The sequence below is a fragment of the Bombina bombina genome, chromosome 7 (assembly GCF_027579735.1).
Source record: "Bombina bombina isolate aBomBom1 chromosome 7, aBomBom1.pri, whole genome shotgun sequence".
NCBI lineage: Eukaryota > Metazoa > Chordata > Amphibia > Anura > Bombinatoridae > Bombina > Bombina bombina.
The window spans coordinates 222,194,517-222,208,264 of record NC_069505.1 but is presented as its reverse complement, the minus strand read 5'-3'; the positions used below and the strand labels follow the sequence as shown (position 1 = coordinate 222,208,264).

Genomic DNA, 13,748 nt, shown 5'->3' with positions numbered 1-13,748 from the left:
TGAAAACAATTCTACCAAAGCTAAGTGTATCTGTTGTAAGCAAGCTGAGATTATATCCCCAGCTATATTATGTAACAGTTGTCATGATAAGCATGCCAATAATGTTTCTATTAGTACTAGTACAGCACCTGTTGTTCCTTCAACATCTAATGTACATGATATCCCTGTTGATATGAAAAATTATATTGCTGAAGCAATACAGAAGGCTATGGCTGCTATTCCACCTTCTAATAAACGTAAAAGGTCTTTTAAAACTTCTCATAAAACTGATGAAATTTGTAATGACCGACAACATACTGAAATATCCTCCGCTGAAGAGGATCTCTCTGCTTCAGAAGATCCTACTTCAGACATTAAAATTGATAAATCTTCTCATCTTTTTAAGATTTAATATATTCGGTCTTTGTTGAAAGAAGTATTGGTTACTTTGGGTATTGAGGAGTCTGATCCTCTTGATAACAAAACCAGTAAACTTTTAAATTATGTTTTTAAACCTTCTGTGATTACTCCTGAGGTTTTTCCTGTTCCAGATGCGGTTTGTGATGTGATTGCTAAGGAATGGTCTAAGCCTGGTGCTTCTTTTAATCCTTCTTCTAGGTTTAAGAAGTTATATCCTTTACCAGTGGCTAATTTGGAGTATTGGGAAAAAGTCCCTAAGGTTGATGGGGCTATTTCTACTCTTGTCAAACGTACTACTATTCCTATGGAAGATAGTACTTATTTTAGATAGGAAGATTGAATCTTATCTAAGGAAAGCTTATTTGGCTATATTCTCAGGCCTGCTATTTCTATGGCTGATGTTGCAGCTGCATCAACTTTTTGGTTGGATAGCTTAGAACATCAGGAATCAGATCCTGATTTGTCTAGCATTGTTTGTTTGCTTAAACATGCTAATCATTTTATCTGTGATGCTATTTTTGATATCATCAAGATTAATGTTAAATCTATGTCTTTAGCTATTATGACTAGAAGAGCTGTATGGCTTAAATCATGGAATGCTGACATTGTATCTAAATCTAGGTTACTATCTCTATCTTTCCAGGGTAATAATTTATTTGGTTCTCACTTGGATTATTTCCACTATCACTGGGGGGGAAGGGAGTTTTTTGCCCCAAGATAAAAAGTCTAAGGGTAAATCTAAAGCTTCTAATCGGTTTCGTTCCTTTCGTCAGAATAGAGAACAGAAAACCACTCCTTCCCCTAAGAACTCTGGCTCCAATTGGAAGCCATCTTCAAGTTTGAATAAATCCAAGCCTTATAAGAAGCCAAAGTCGGCCTCCAAGACTGCATGGAGGTGCGGCCCTAAATCCAGTTCAACTGGTGGGGGGCAGATTGAAATTATTTCAAAACATTTGGGTAGATTCTGTTCAGAATCAGTGGATTCAGAGCATTGTTTCTCAAGGGTATTGAATAGGTTTCAGAATAAGACCTCCTGTGAGAAGATTCTCTCTCTCTCATGTTGCAACAAATCCGGTGAAAGCTCAGGCTTTTCTGAAGTGTGTTTCAGATCTGGAGCTTTCAGGGGTGATTACACCAGTTCCGCTTCAGGAACAGGGTCTGGGTTTTTATTCAAATCTATTCATTGTCCCAAAGAAAGAAAATTCATTCAGACCAGTTCTGGATCTGAAGTTTTTGAATCATTTTGTAAGGGTCCAAACTTTCAAGATGGTGACTATAAGGACTATTCTGCCTTTTGTTCAGCAAGGTCATTACATGTTTGCAATAGACTTACAGGACGCTTATCTTCACATTCCGATTCATCCAGATCACTATCAGTTTCTGAGATTCTCTTTTCTAGACAAGCATTACCAATTTGTCGCTCTTCCATTTGGCCTAGCGACAGCTCCAAGAATCTTCTCGAAGGTTCTTGTGCCCTTCTGTAATCTGAGAGCAGGGTATTGTGGTGTTTCCTTATTTGGACAATATCTTGGTACTGGCTCAATCTTTTCATTTAGCAGAATCTCACACAAATCAACAAGTGTTGTTTCTTCAAAGACATGGTTGGAGGATCAATTTACCAAAGAGTGTCTTGATTCCTCAGACAAGGGTCACCTTTTTAGGCTTCCAGATAAATTCCGTGTCCATGACCCTGTCTTTAAAAGACAAGAGACCAATGAAATTGGTTTCAGCCTGTCTAAACCTTCAGTCTCGATAATTCCCTTCAGTGGCTATGTGCATGGAAGTTTGAGGTCTCATGACTGCAACATCAGGCGCGATCCCCTATGCTCATTTTCATATGAGATCTCTGCAGCTTTGTATGTTAAATCAATGGTGCAGGGATTATACTCAGATATCACAATTGATATTCTTAAATCCCAGCATTCTACTCTCTCTGACTTGGTGGTTATACCATCATTGTATTATTCAAGGGACCTCTTTTGTTCGTCCTTCCTGGACTGTAGTCTCAACAGATGCAAGTCTTTCAGGTTGGGGAGCTGTCTGGGGGTCTCTGACAGCACAAGGGGTTTGGAATGCTCTAGAGGCGAGGCTACTAATCAATATCTTAGAACTTCGTGCTATTTTCAGTGCTCTTCAGGCTTGGCCTCTATTAAAGAGAGAACTTTTCATTCGCTTTCAGACAGACCATATCACAACTGTGACTTATGTCAATCATCAGGGAGGGACTCACAGTCCTTCAGCAAGGAAATTAGTATAATGGATACTTTCTTGGGCGGAATCCAACTCTTGTCTAATTTCTACGATTCATATCCCAGGTGTAGACAATTGGGAAGCGGATTATCTCAGCCGTTAGACTTTGCATCCGGGGGAGTGGTCTCTCCTTCCAGATGTGTTTTTTCAGATTGTACAAATGTGGGGTCTTCCAGAAATAGATCTGATGGCTTCCCATCTAAACAGGAAACTTCCCAGATATCTTTCCAGGTCCAGGGATTCTCAGGCGGAGATGGTGGATGCGTTAGCAGTTCCTTGGTCTTACCAACTTGCTTATATTTTTCCACCTCTAGTTCTTCTTCCAAGGGTGATCTCCAAGATCATAATAGAACAATTGCATGTGTTTCTGATTGCACCAGCATGGCCTCACAGGTTTTGGTATGTGGATCTTGTCCAGATGTTCAGTTGCCAACCTTGGTCACTTCCTTTAAGGCCAGACCTTCTGTCTCAAGGGCCGTTTTTCCATCAGGATATCAAATCTCTAAATTTGAAGGTATGGAAATTGAACGTAGTCATAGAGGTTTCTCTGCCTCAGTGATCAATACTATGTTGCAGGCTTGCAAGTCTATTTCAAGGAAGATTTATTATCGGGTTTGGAAAACTTATATTTCATGGTGTTCTTCTCATATATTCTCTTGGCATTCTTTTAGAATTCATAGAATTTTACAGTTTCTTCAGGACGGTTTAGATAAAGGTTTGTCTGCAAGTACTTTGAAGGGACAAATCTCTGCTTTTTCTGTTTTATTTCATAGAAAGATTGCTAAACTTCCTGATATTCACTGTTTTGTTCAGGCTTTGGTCCGTATCAAGCCTGTTATTAAGTCTATTTCTCCTCCATGGAGTCTTAATTTGGTTTTGAAGGTAGCGCAGGCTCCTCCTTTTGAGCCTATGCATTCTTTGGATATTAAGCTACTTTCTTGGAAAGTATTGTTCCTTTTGGCTATCTCTTCTGCAAGAAGAGTTTCTGAATTGTCTGCTCTCTCTTGTGAGTCTTCTTTTCTGATTTTCCATCAGGATAAAGCTGTTTTGCGGACTTCGTTTAAATTTCTTCCTAAGGTTGTAAATTCTAACAACATTAGTAGGGAAATTGTTGTTCCTTCTTTGTGTCAGAATCCTAAGAATTTGCTTGAAATTTTGTTACATTCTTTGGATGTGGTAAGGGCTTTGAAATACTATGTTGAGGCTACTAAGGATTTCAGGAAGACTTCTAGTCTATTTGTTGTCTTTTCTGGTTCTAGGAAAAAGCCTTTGACATTTCTTTGGCATCTTGGTTAAAGCTTTTGATTCACAAGGCTTATTTGGAGGCGGGACAGTCTCCGCCTCAGAGACTTACAGCTCATTCTACTAGATCAGTTGCCACTTCTTGGGCTTTTAAGAATGATGCATCAGTTGATCAGATTTGTAAAACAGCAACTTGGTCTTCTTTGCATACATTTACAAAATTTTACCATTTCGATGTATTTGCTTGTTATGAAGCATTCTTTGGTAGAAAAGTTCTTCAGGCAGCTGTCTCAGTTTGATTCTTCCGTTTATAAGAAAAACAAATTTTTAGGATTTTATTTTCTCAGCGGAAATAGCCGTTTTTATTTTATCCCTCCCTCTCTAGTGACTCTTCTGTGGACTTCCACATCTTGGGTATTTTATCCTATACGTCACTAGCTCATGGACTCTTGCCATTTACATGAAAAAAAAAAACAACATAATTTATGTAAGAACTTACCTGATAAATTAATTGCTTTCATAATGGCAAGAGTCCATGAGGCCCACCCTTTTTATGGTGGTTATATGTTTTGTATAAAAGCACGATATTTTCCAGTTCCTCTTTTTTGTATGCTTTTTTTACTACTTTTTACACCTCACTACTTGGCTATACATTAAACTAAAGTATTTGTGTGGTGGGAGGTGTATTTATAGGCATTTTGAGGTTTGGGAAACTTTGCCCCTCCGGGTAGGAATGTATATACCATACGTCAATAGCTCATGGACTCTTGCCATTAAGAAAGAAATTAATTTATCAGGTAAGTTCTTACATAAATTATGTTTTTTAGATAATCTCATCTGAGCAGATAGTTCTAGAGTACTGGGTCCATAGCAGTGTTCCCTATAAGGCCCATATTAACTGTTTCACTGTTTGGCCTTAGAGAGAACACTGGTCCATAGTCACTGTTACTCTGTTTGCGCCTTGATTAGAATATTTTCTATTGTAATGTTTCTATGTATTTGTAATTAAGTGATATTACTCTATTAGTAAAATATATATAGTCTTTCCCTCTGCTTACCTGTTCATAAAATTCATTCACAATGCCTTCTGTCCACTTTAAGTGCAATTCTCTAGTTTTTGCTGGACCGTTAATATCTGCCAACTTAATGCATACTTGACACACCAGGAGACGGTCGTTTTCATTACTCCAGTCTATACCATTGCTGTTTACATCATTCACCTAAAAATAAAAAATAAAATATAAACATAAATATATGTGTCTAGTTATAGCGCATATTCATTATACAATAGAATTAAATTGGAAACTTTGTTTTATATTGTTTTCATGTTTTGTATTGCTAGTTGTAAAGAACATTCTGCGTCTAGCAGGGGTGGTCACAAACCTGCGCAAATTAACGTCAGCATTTGGTAAGTGGAAAAACGTTATTCTTTTCCACATCAACAAAGCGGAAAACAGAATTTATGCTTACCTGATAAATTACTTTCTCCAACGGTGTGTCCGGTCCACGGCGTCATCCTTACTTGTGGGATATTCTCTTCCCCAACAGGAAATGGCAAAGAGTCCCAGCAAAGCTGGTCACATGATCCCTCCTAGGCTCCGCCCACCCCAGTCATTCGACCGACGGACAGGAGGAAATATATATAGGAGAAACCATATGATACCGTGGTGACTGTAGTTAGAGAAAATAATTCATCAGACCTGATTAAAAAACCAGGGCGGGCCGTGGACCGGACACACCGTTGGAGAAAGTAATTTATCAGGTAAGCATAAATTCTGTTTTCTCCAACATTGGTGTGTCCGGTCCACGGCGTCATCCTTACTTGTGGGAACCAATACCAAAGCTTTAGGACACGGATGAAGGGAAGGAGCAAATCAGGTCACCTAAATGGAAGGCACCACGGCTTGCAAAACCTTTCTCCCAAAAATAAATAGCCTCCGAAGAAGCAAAAGTATCAAATTTGTAAAATTTGGCAAAAGTGTGCAGTGAAGACCAAGTCGCTGCCTTACATATCTGGTCAACAGAAGCCTCGTTCTTGAAGGCCCATGTGGAAGCCACAGCCCTAGTGGAGTGAGCTGTGATTCTTTCAGGAGGCTGCCGTCCGGCAGTCTCATAAGCCAATCGGATAATGCTTTTAAGCCAAAAGGAAAGAGAGGTAGAAGTTGCTTTTTGACCTCTCCTTTTACCAGAATAAACAACAAACAAGGAAGATGTTTGTCTGAAATCTTTAGTAGCCTCTAAATAGAATTTTAGAGCACGGACTACGTCCAAATTGTGTAACAAACGTTCCTTCTTTGAAACTGGATTCGGACACAAAGAAGGTACAACTATCTCCTGGTTAATATTTTTGTTGGAAACAACTTTCGGAAGAAAACCAGGCTTAGTACGCAAAACCACCTTATCTGCATGGAACACCAGATAGGGAGGAGAACACTGCAGAGCAGATAACTCTGAAACTCTTCTAGCAGAAGAAATTGCAACCAAAAACAAAACTTTCCAAGATAGTAACTTAATATCTACGGAATGTAAGGGTTCAAACGGAACCCCTTGAAGAACTGAAAGAACTAGATTTAGACTCCAGGGAGGAGTCAAAGGTCTGTAAACAGGCTTGATCCTAACCAGAGCCTGAACAAATGCTTGAACATCTGGCACGGCTGCCAGTCTTTTGTGAAGTAAAACAGATAAAGCAGAGATCTGTCCCTTCAGAGAACTTGCAGATAATCCTTTCTCCAAACCTTCTTGTAGAAAGGATAGAATCTTAGGAATTTTTATCTTGTTCCATGGGAATCCTTTAGATTCACACCAACAGATATATTTTTTCCATATTTTATGGTAAATTTTTCTAGTTACAGGCTTTCTAGCCTGAATCAGAGTATCTATTACAGAATCTGAAAACCCACGCTTTGATAAAATCAAGCGTTCAATCTCCAAGCCGTCAGTTGGAGGTAAACCAGATTCGGATGTTCGAATGGACCCTGAACAAGAAGGTCCTGTCTCAAAGGTAGCTTCCATGGTGGAGCCGATGACATATTCACCAGGTCTGCATACCAAGTACTGCGTGGCCACGCAGGAGCTATCAAGATCACCGAGGCCCTCTCCTGATTGATCCTGGCTACCAGCCTGGGGATGAGAGGAAACGGTGGGAATACATAAGCTAGGTTGAAGGTCCAAGGTGCTACTAGTGCATCTACTAGAGTCGCCTTGGGATCCCTGGATCTGGACCCGTAGCAAGGAACCTTGAAGTTCTGACGAGACGCCATCAGATCCATGTCTGGAATGCCCCATAATTGAGTTATTTGGGCAAGGATTTCCGGATGGAGTTCCCACTCCCCCGGATGGAATGTCTGACGACTCAGAAAATCCGCTTCCCAATTTTCCACTCCTGGGATGTGGATCGCAGACAAGTGGCAGGAGTGATCCTCCCCCCATTGAATTATCTTGGTCACTTCTTTCATCGCCAGGGAACTCCTTGTTCCCCCCTGATGATTGATATATGCAACGGTCGTCATGTTGTCTGACTGAAACCTTATGAATTTGGCCTTTGCTAGTTGAGGCCAAGCCCTGAGAGCATTGAATATCGCTCTCAGTTCCAGAATGTTTATCGGGAGAAGAGACTCTTCCCGAGACCATAGACCCTGAGCTTTCAGGGATTCCCAGACCGCGCCCCAGCCCACTAGGCTGGCGTCGGTCGTGACAATGACCCACTCTGGTCTGCGGAAGCTCATTCCCTGTGACAGATTGTCCAGGGTCAGCCACCAACGGAGTGAATCTCTGGTCTTTTGATCTACTTGAATCGTCGGAGACAAGTCTGTATAATCCCCATTCCACTGTCTGAGCATGCACAGTTGTAATGGTCTTAGATGAATTCGTGCAAAAGGAACTATGTCCATTGTTGCAACCATCAATCCTATTACTTCCATGCACTGCGCTATGGAAGGACGAGGAACAGAATGAAGTACTTGACAAGAGCTTAGAAGTTTTGATTTTCTGACCTCTGTCAGAAAAATCCTCATTTCTAAGGAATCTATTATTGTTCCCAAGAAGGGAACTCTTGTTGACGGGGACAGAGAACTTTTTTCTTTGTTCACCTTCCATCCGTGAGATCTGAGAAAGGCTAGGACGATGTCCGTATGAGCCTTTGCTTTTGACAGGGACGACGCTTGAATCAGGATGTCGTCCAAGTAAGGTACTACTGCAATGCCCCTTGGTCTTAGAACCGCTAGAAGGGACCCTAGTACCTTTGTGAAAATCCTTGGAGCAGTGGCTAATCCAAATGGAAGTGCCACAAACTGGTAATGCTTGTCCAGAAAAGCGAACCTTAGGAACTGATGATGTTCCTTGTGGATAGGAATATGTAGGTACGCATCCTTTAAATCCACGGTAGTCATAAATTGATTTTCCTGGATAGTAGGTAGGATCGTTCGAATAGTTTCCATTTTGAACGATGGTACCCTGAGAAATTTGTTTAGGATCTTTAGATCCAAAATTGGTCTGAATGTTCCCTCTTTTTTGGGAACTATGAACAGAGTGGAATAAAATCCCATTCCTTGTTCTCTTATTGGAACTGGATGTATCACTCCCATCTTTAACAGGTCTTCTACACAATGTAAGAATGCCTGTCTCTTTATTTGGTTTGAAGATAATTGAGACCTGTGGAACCTTCCCCTTGGGGGTAGTTCCTTGAATTCCAGGAGATAACCTTGAGAAACTATTTCTAGCGCCCAAGGATCCTGAACATTTCTTGCCCAAGCCTGAGCAAAGAGAGAAAGTCTGCCCCCCACTAGATCCGGTCCCGGATCGGGGGCTATCCCTTCATGCTGTTTTGGTAGCAGTGGTAGGCTTCTTGGCCTGCTTACCCTTGTTCCAGCCTTGCATTGGTTTCCAGGCTGGTTTGGGTTGTGAAGTATTACCCTCTTGCTTAGAGGATACAGAATTAGAGGCTGGTCCGTTTCTGCGAAAGGGACGAAAATTAGGCTTATTTTTAGCCTTAAAAGACCTATCCTGTGGGAGGGCGTGGCCCTTTCCCCCAGTGACGTCTGAAATAATCTCTTTCAAATCAGGTCCAAATAATGTTTTACCTTTGAAAGGAATGTTAAGCAATTTTGTCTTGGAAGACACATCTGCTGACCAAGACTTTAGCCAAAGCGCTCTGCGCGCCACGATAGCAAACCCTGAATTTTTCGCCGCTAATCTAGCTAATTGCAAAGCGGCATCTAAAACAAAAGAGTTAGCCAATTTAAGTGCTTGAACTCTGTCCATAACCTCCTCATACGAAGATTCTTTACTGAGCGACTTTTCTAGTTCCTCGAACCAGAAACACGCTGCCGTAGTGACAGGAACAATGCATGAAATTGGTTGTAGAAGGTAACCTTGCTGTACAAAAATCTTTTTAAGCAAACCCTCTAATTTCTTATCCATAGGATCTTTGAAAGCACAACTATCTTCGATAGGAATAGTAGTGCGTTTGTTTAGAGTAGAAACCGCCCCCTCGACCTTGGGGACTGTCTGCCATAAGTCCTTTCTGGGGTCGACTATAGGAAATAATTTCTTAAATATAGGGGGGGGGGAACAAAAGGTATGCCGGGCCTTTCCCACTCTTTATTTACTATGTCCGCCACCCGCTTGGGTATAGGAAAAGCGTCGGGGGGCACCGGAACCTCTAGGAACTTGTCCATCTTACATAATTTCTCTGGAATGACCAAATTGTCACAATCATCCAGAGTAGATAACACCTCCTTAAGCAGTGCGCGGAGATGTTCTAATTTAAATTTAAATGTCACAACATCAGGTTCAGCTTGATGAGAAATTTTTCCTGAATCTGAGATTTCTCCATCAGACAAAACCTCCCTCATGGCCCCTTGAGATTGGTGTAAGGGTATGTCAGAACAGTTATCATCAGCGTCCTCTTGCTCTTCAGTGTTTAAAACAGAGCAATCGCGCTTTCTCTGATAAGTAGGCATTTTGGATAAAAGATTTGCTATGGAATTATCCATTACAGCCGTTAATTGTTGCATGGTAATAAGTATTGGCGCACTAGATGTACTAGGGGCCTCCTGTGTGGGCATAACTGGTGTAGACACAGTAGGGGATGATGTAGTATCATGTTTACTCCCCTCATTTGAGGAATCATCTTGGGCAATATCATTATCTGTGGCATTACTGTCCTTACTTTGTTTGGACACTATGGCACAATTATCACATAAATTTAAATGGGGAGACACATTGGCTTTCATACATATAGAACATAGCTTATCTGATGGTACAGACATGTTAAACAGGCTTAAACTTGTCAACAAAGCACAAAAAACGTTTTAAAATAAAACCGTTACTGTCACTTTAAATTTCAAACTGAAAACACTTTATTACTGAATATGTGAAAAAGTATGAAGGAATTGTTCAAAATTCACCAAAATTTCACCACAGTGTCTTAACGCATTAAAAGTATAGCACACCAAATTTCAGAGCTTTAACCCTTAAATTAACGGAACCGGAGCCGTTTTCAAATTTAACCCCTATACAGTCCCAGCTATATGCTTTGCCGAGAACCAACCAAGCCCAGAGGGGAATACGATACCAAATGACGCCTTCTAGAAGCTTTTTTAGTGATTCTTAGATCCTCACACATGCATCTGCATGCCTTGCTCTCCTAAAAACAACTGCGCAGTAATGGCGCGAAAATGAGGCTCAGTCTATAACTAGAAAGGCCCCCAGACTAAAAAAGGTGTCCAACACAGTGCCTGCCGTTTTTTAAACGTTCCCCAAGATTATAATGCCAATTATTAGCTAGAATCTGCATAATATGCCCCAATAAAGCAATCATTTTAGCCCATAAAAATGTCTACCAGTTTTTAAGCCCTTTTTTAAGCCCTTTATTCTTTTATATTTGACTAAGAAAATGGCTTACCGGTCCCCATGAGGGGAAATGACAGCCTTCCAGCATTACATGGTCTTGTTAGAAATATGGCTAGTCATACCTTAAGCAGAAAGGTCTGCTAACTGTTTCCCCCAACTGAAGTTACTTCATCTCAACAGTCCTGTGTGGAAACAGCAATCGATTTTAGTTACTGTCTGCTAAAATCATCTTCCTCTTACAAACAGAAATCTTCATCCTTTTCTGTTTCAGAGTAAATAGTACATACCAGCACTATTTTAAAATAACAAACACTTGATAGAAGAATAAAAACTACATTTAAACACCAAAAAACTCTTAACCATCTCCGTGGAGATGTTGCCTGTGCAACGGCAAAGAGAATGACTGGGGTGGGCGGAGCCTAGGAGGGATCATGTGACCAGCTTTGCTGGGACTCTTTGCCATTTCCTGTTGGGGAAGAGAATATCCCACAAGTAAGGATGACGCCGTGGACCGGACACACCAATGTTGGAGAAATTAGCTTTACCGCAGTCTAGGTCAGTGATTGCTAATATTAACAGCTACTAAAATATACAATATACAAAGAAACTGCCTCTTCTAAACAATAAACATCTATTCTAGTTTGTTATAGAATATATAATTATTATTGACAAAGTAGGATCTAAACAGCAAAATATATTAATCTTTGAAACAATGTAGTAAGAAAGCTTGCACTTTGGGTAGGACAAAAGGGGTAGTTGCCCTGGGCCTAGCGCTTTAGGGCCCCCCCCCCCCCACCATCATCAGGGGTGAGGGTATAAAAAGGTCAAATGTACATCCTGTACCGTGTTTATGGTATCAGGAGGTGTAATATATAGTGAGTAGGGTGTACAGGGGGAGGGAAATAAGGGGGCTGGACTAAGAGTTTAAAGCATTCCTTAAAAACTATACTGAGATGCATATAATATACGCTAACCTTTCTTACCACAGTTCCTATCCTTAGTTATCCCCATGTAAGCTTACGAGTCCAGCTGTTTTGTACATCACCTAGAGCTGATTCACAACAGTGCAAATCTATGCAGGGCCCTCTACTCATTTGTCTTCTATAAATGCTACCTTTGTATATTATACCTATGTTTTCGCGCTGCCGAATCTGTTGGCGCTCTAGAAATAACTGGTGGTAATAATAAAAAAATAAAGTATTTTTCAGGGCCTTGAAAATGCTAAGGGTGGCCCTGGTAGCAAGAATGAATTACTTGACGGATGAACTAAAAGTACCCACCTTAGCATTAAACTCTGCAAGGAAATCAAAATGTTTTTTTAGGTCTGTAGCAAGGATCGCTTCAATCACAAGGAAGCGAAAGCGCTTGAACTGCACATGATCCAAAGAAGTCAGAAAGTTGTATTCTGGCTGAGACAGGAAGAGGTTCCACGCTGCAGCTGCATGGTGATTTTCCAGGACAGATCTGTCATTGTACAGAACGGCCTAAAAAATAAAATGACACGGTTAGCGTACGTCATGATTTTAACCCCGTGAAGGGACATTCCAGCTAAAATTGGAATCCACATGGATGCATTTTATTTTTGAATAGAATCATTTCAGTAATATAAATGTATTAGCAAAAATGCTTCTAATAAAAGCTATAGCTGTTTCAAAAGTGTATTTAAGTATGCACCGTGCACTAGCATTTTACACACAGCACTTGCTCAGAGAGCCTAAGGTGCTTGTACTATTTGGTAATGACTCAGTTTGTTAATTGCTGACATGATACAAACCCCACTGGCACTCTGAGCAGCTGCCGTGTTTAAAAGCTGGTGTACTGAGAATATCTAGCTATGCTTAACATGCACGTGTATATGAAAATGCTAACACTAAAACAGTGATAACTTTTACTAGAAGCATTTTTGCCAATACATGTTTATTATAAATATGTTTATATTCAAAGATGTAATTCATCAATGTGCATTTAAATATTGACCGGAATGTCCTTTTAATTGCAGAGCAGTTTTGGAGTTTTTAGATGCTGCCCAACTTTAGTACATTTAGAACCCAGCAGATTTAAAGGGACGGTATACACCAATTTTTATTTAACTACATGTAATAGACACTACTATAAAGAATAAGATGCACAGATACTGATCTAAAAATTCAGTATAAAACCTTTTAAAAACTTACTTAGAAGCTTCCAGTTTAGCTCTGTTAAAAAGGTACCTGGAAAGGCCAATGCAAATGAGAAATAGCAGACAACCCCCCTCCCCTTTCCTTTGCATATGAAAAGACTTTACACAAATAGGATCAAGCTGGGAGTAGGTATACGTCGGTATTCTCATAAAACTTTGGGGCATGGTTAGGAGTCTGAAAATCAGAGCAATGTTATTTAAAACTAAGCAAAACTATACATTTAAAAAAAAAAAAAAGTAAATTTATGCTTACCTGATAAATTAATTTCTTCTATGATACGACGAGTCCACGGATTCATCCTTTACTTGTGGGATATTATCCTCCTGCTAACAGGAAGTGGCAAAGAGCACCACAGCAGAGCTGTCTATATAGCTCCTCCCTTAGCTCCACCCCCCAATCATTCAACCAAATGTGCAGGAAGAAAAAGGAGAAACTAAAAGGTGCAGAGGTGACTGAAGTTTTAAATCAAAATAATATAATCTGTCTTCAATTGACAGGGTGGGCCGTGGACTCGTATCATAGAAAAAATTAATTTATCAGGTAAGCATAAATTTACTTTTCTTCTATAATATACAACGAGTCCACGGATTCATCCTCTACTTGTGGGATACAATACCAAAGCTACAGGACAGGGATAAACGGGAGGGACAAGACAGATGCATAAACAGAAGGCACCACTGCTTGAAGAACTTTTCTCCCAAAAATAGCATCTGAAGAAGCAAAAGTATCAAATTTGGAAAATTTGGAAAAGGTATGAAGCGAAGACCAAGTCGCAGCCTTACAAAGCCCATGTGGAAGCCACCGCTCTAGTAGAGTGAGCTGTAA

General features: G+C 40.3%; 1 protein-coding gene across 2 annotated transcripts in view; it reads right to left on the bottom strand.

Annotated features, from left to right (window-relative positions):
• Window positions 1-13,748, bottom strand: part of PDE3B (phosphodiesterase 3B) — a 569,714-nt gene that overhangs the window by 15,296 nt on the left and 540,670 nt on the right. For both annotated transcript variants that reach the window (XM_053720621.1, XM_053720622.1), the window contains exons 13-14: window positions 12,024-12,227; window positions 4,950-5,111 (exon numbers count right to left, since the gene is read on the bottom strand). In XM_053720621.1, coding sequence (XP_053576596.1) covers window positions 4,950-5,111; window positions 12,024-12,227 — 366 coding nt within the window. The remainder of the gene's footprint in view (window positions 1-4,949; window positions 5,112-12,023; window positions 12,228-13,748) is intronic.